Source organism: Papilio polytes, unplaced genomic scaffold (assembly GCF_000836215.1).
Source record: "Papilio polytes unplaced genomic scaffold, Ppol_1.0 DF824208.1, whole genome shotgun sequence".
Classification (NCBI taxonomy): Eukaryota; Metazoa; Arthropoda; class Insecta; order Lepidoptera; family Papilionidae; genus Papilio; species Papilio polytes.
The window spans coordinates 96,485-97,846 of record NW_013524996.1 but is presented as its reverse complement, the minus strand read 5'-3'; the positions used below and the strand labels follow the sequence as shown (position 1 = coordinate 97,846).

The 1,362-nt window shown below is 35.4% G+C and overlaps 1 protein-coding gene and 1 long non-coding RNA gene across 2 annotated transcripts in view; both read left to right on the top strand.

Moving 5' to 3' along the window:
- Positions 1–778, top strand: LOC106110670. Its single transcript, XR_001226118.1, has 2 exons — positions 1–41; positions 599–778. It is a non-coding gene; the product is annotated as an uncharacterized LOC106110670 (long non-coding RNA).
- The window catches only part of LOC106110647 (probable tyrosyl-DNA phosphodiesterase), a 13,957-nt gene that overhangs the window by 769 nt on the left and 11,826 nt on the right, over positions 1–1,362 (top strand). The window contains exon 3 of the mRNA XM_013292536.1: positions 14–41. Within this exon, the coding sequence (XP_013147990.1) occupies positions 14–41 (28 nt within the window). The remainder of the gene's footprint in view (positions 1–13; positions 42–1,362) is intronic.

Genomic DNA, 1,362 nt, shown 5'->3' with positions numbered 1-1,362 from the left:
CTTTATACTCCAGCTAAGAATTTTATAAAAGAAAGTACAAGGTATGTTTATATAGAAATAGCTATTATTGTTTTAAAAAAAAGGTGATAATTATTCGTTAATTTCAAAGAATAACATCAGTAAAAGGTTGAAAGTAGTTTTCTGAAGCAGGATTTAGCATTTTTTGTAATGTCAGATTTCTTTTTTTGTAAAAACAATTTATCTATATTCTATCAATATATATAATAGATTTAGAGTGTCTGTAACATAAAAAGAAATACAGATTTCTGGAAGATGTATTTACGTTGCTGATAACGAAAATGGCATTTAAATTATTTTTGTCTGTCTGTCCGTCCGCGAGCCGCGTTTGTTCTGTTAATATCCGAAACAGATAGGCCGATTTCGATTTGGACTTTCACTGGAGAGTAGCTAATATAGATAGGGGTATAATAGGCTACTTTCTTTTTAAGTTCCGCACTGTCAGAATTCAAGTGGTCCAAATTTGCTCTAACGAATGCGGGTGACAGCTCATATAATCTTAAAAATATACGTAAATATATATACTACTTAGTCCTTACTAAATAAAGTATTGTTGATTAATTTTTGTCTTTTTCTCTAGTACACATGTAAAAGAATCGAATGAATTAATTCAAGATTTACCACAGAGCAGTCATACAAATAGGTTAAGTGTTAGTGATGGAAGCAAATTAAATGCAAATAAAGAAATGGATTTAGAAAAAGACAAAAGAAGAGATGAAAGAGAGAAAAGCAAATCACCAGTACACCAAACTGTAAAAGGTTTGTTAAAAAAGATTCTTGAAACTTTCGAGACTCTCTGTTAAATACACTTATTTACCGATGTATTATTTTGTTGGAAAGAGAAGTATTGTATGAAAGGTGACATGAAGAAAGGAGTGACTGAGACAATAGAGTTGTACTACAGTGGTAGTGCACGCTTTAACATCTTAGCAGTGCAGGGCCGGCGCACCCCCAGTAATACCACGACCACACAGAAGACAGCCATGAAATGGAAGCAATTCCGTGTTTCTTCTGATGAGTGTGGTGCCGGAAGCCTAATTTAAGTCCCTTTCTCTTTACCATCCTCTTTTAAGAAGAGGATGGGAGGGGGAAGTGGATTTGACGGAGGAGGAGATACATGGGGCAAACATCCTCTTCTCTGTTGAATAAGGGTAGGCAACGCATCTGCAATTGCGGATGTCTGTGCAGCGGTCGCTTCGCCATTTTGGCGGATTCATTCAGCTTGCTCGTTTGCCACTTTATGTTAGAAAGAAAAAGAGTTATTTACAGGGAAAAAACCTGTTACGCCACTACTGGAGTAGGATAAGGAAGATACTCGTAAGCATTTTCTATTCTATTTTAGGT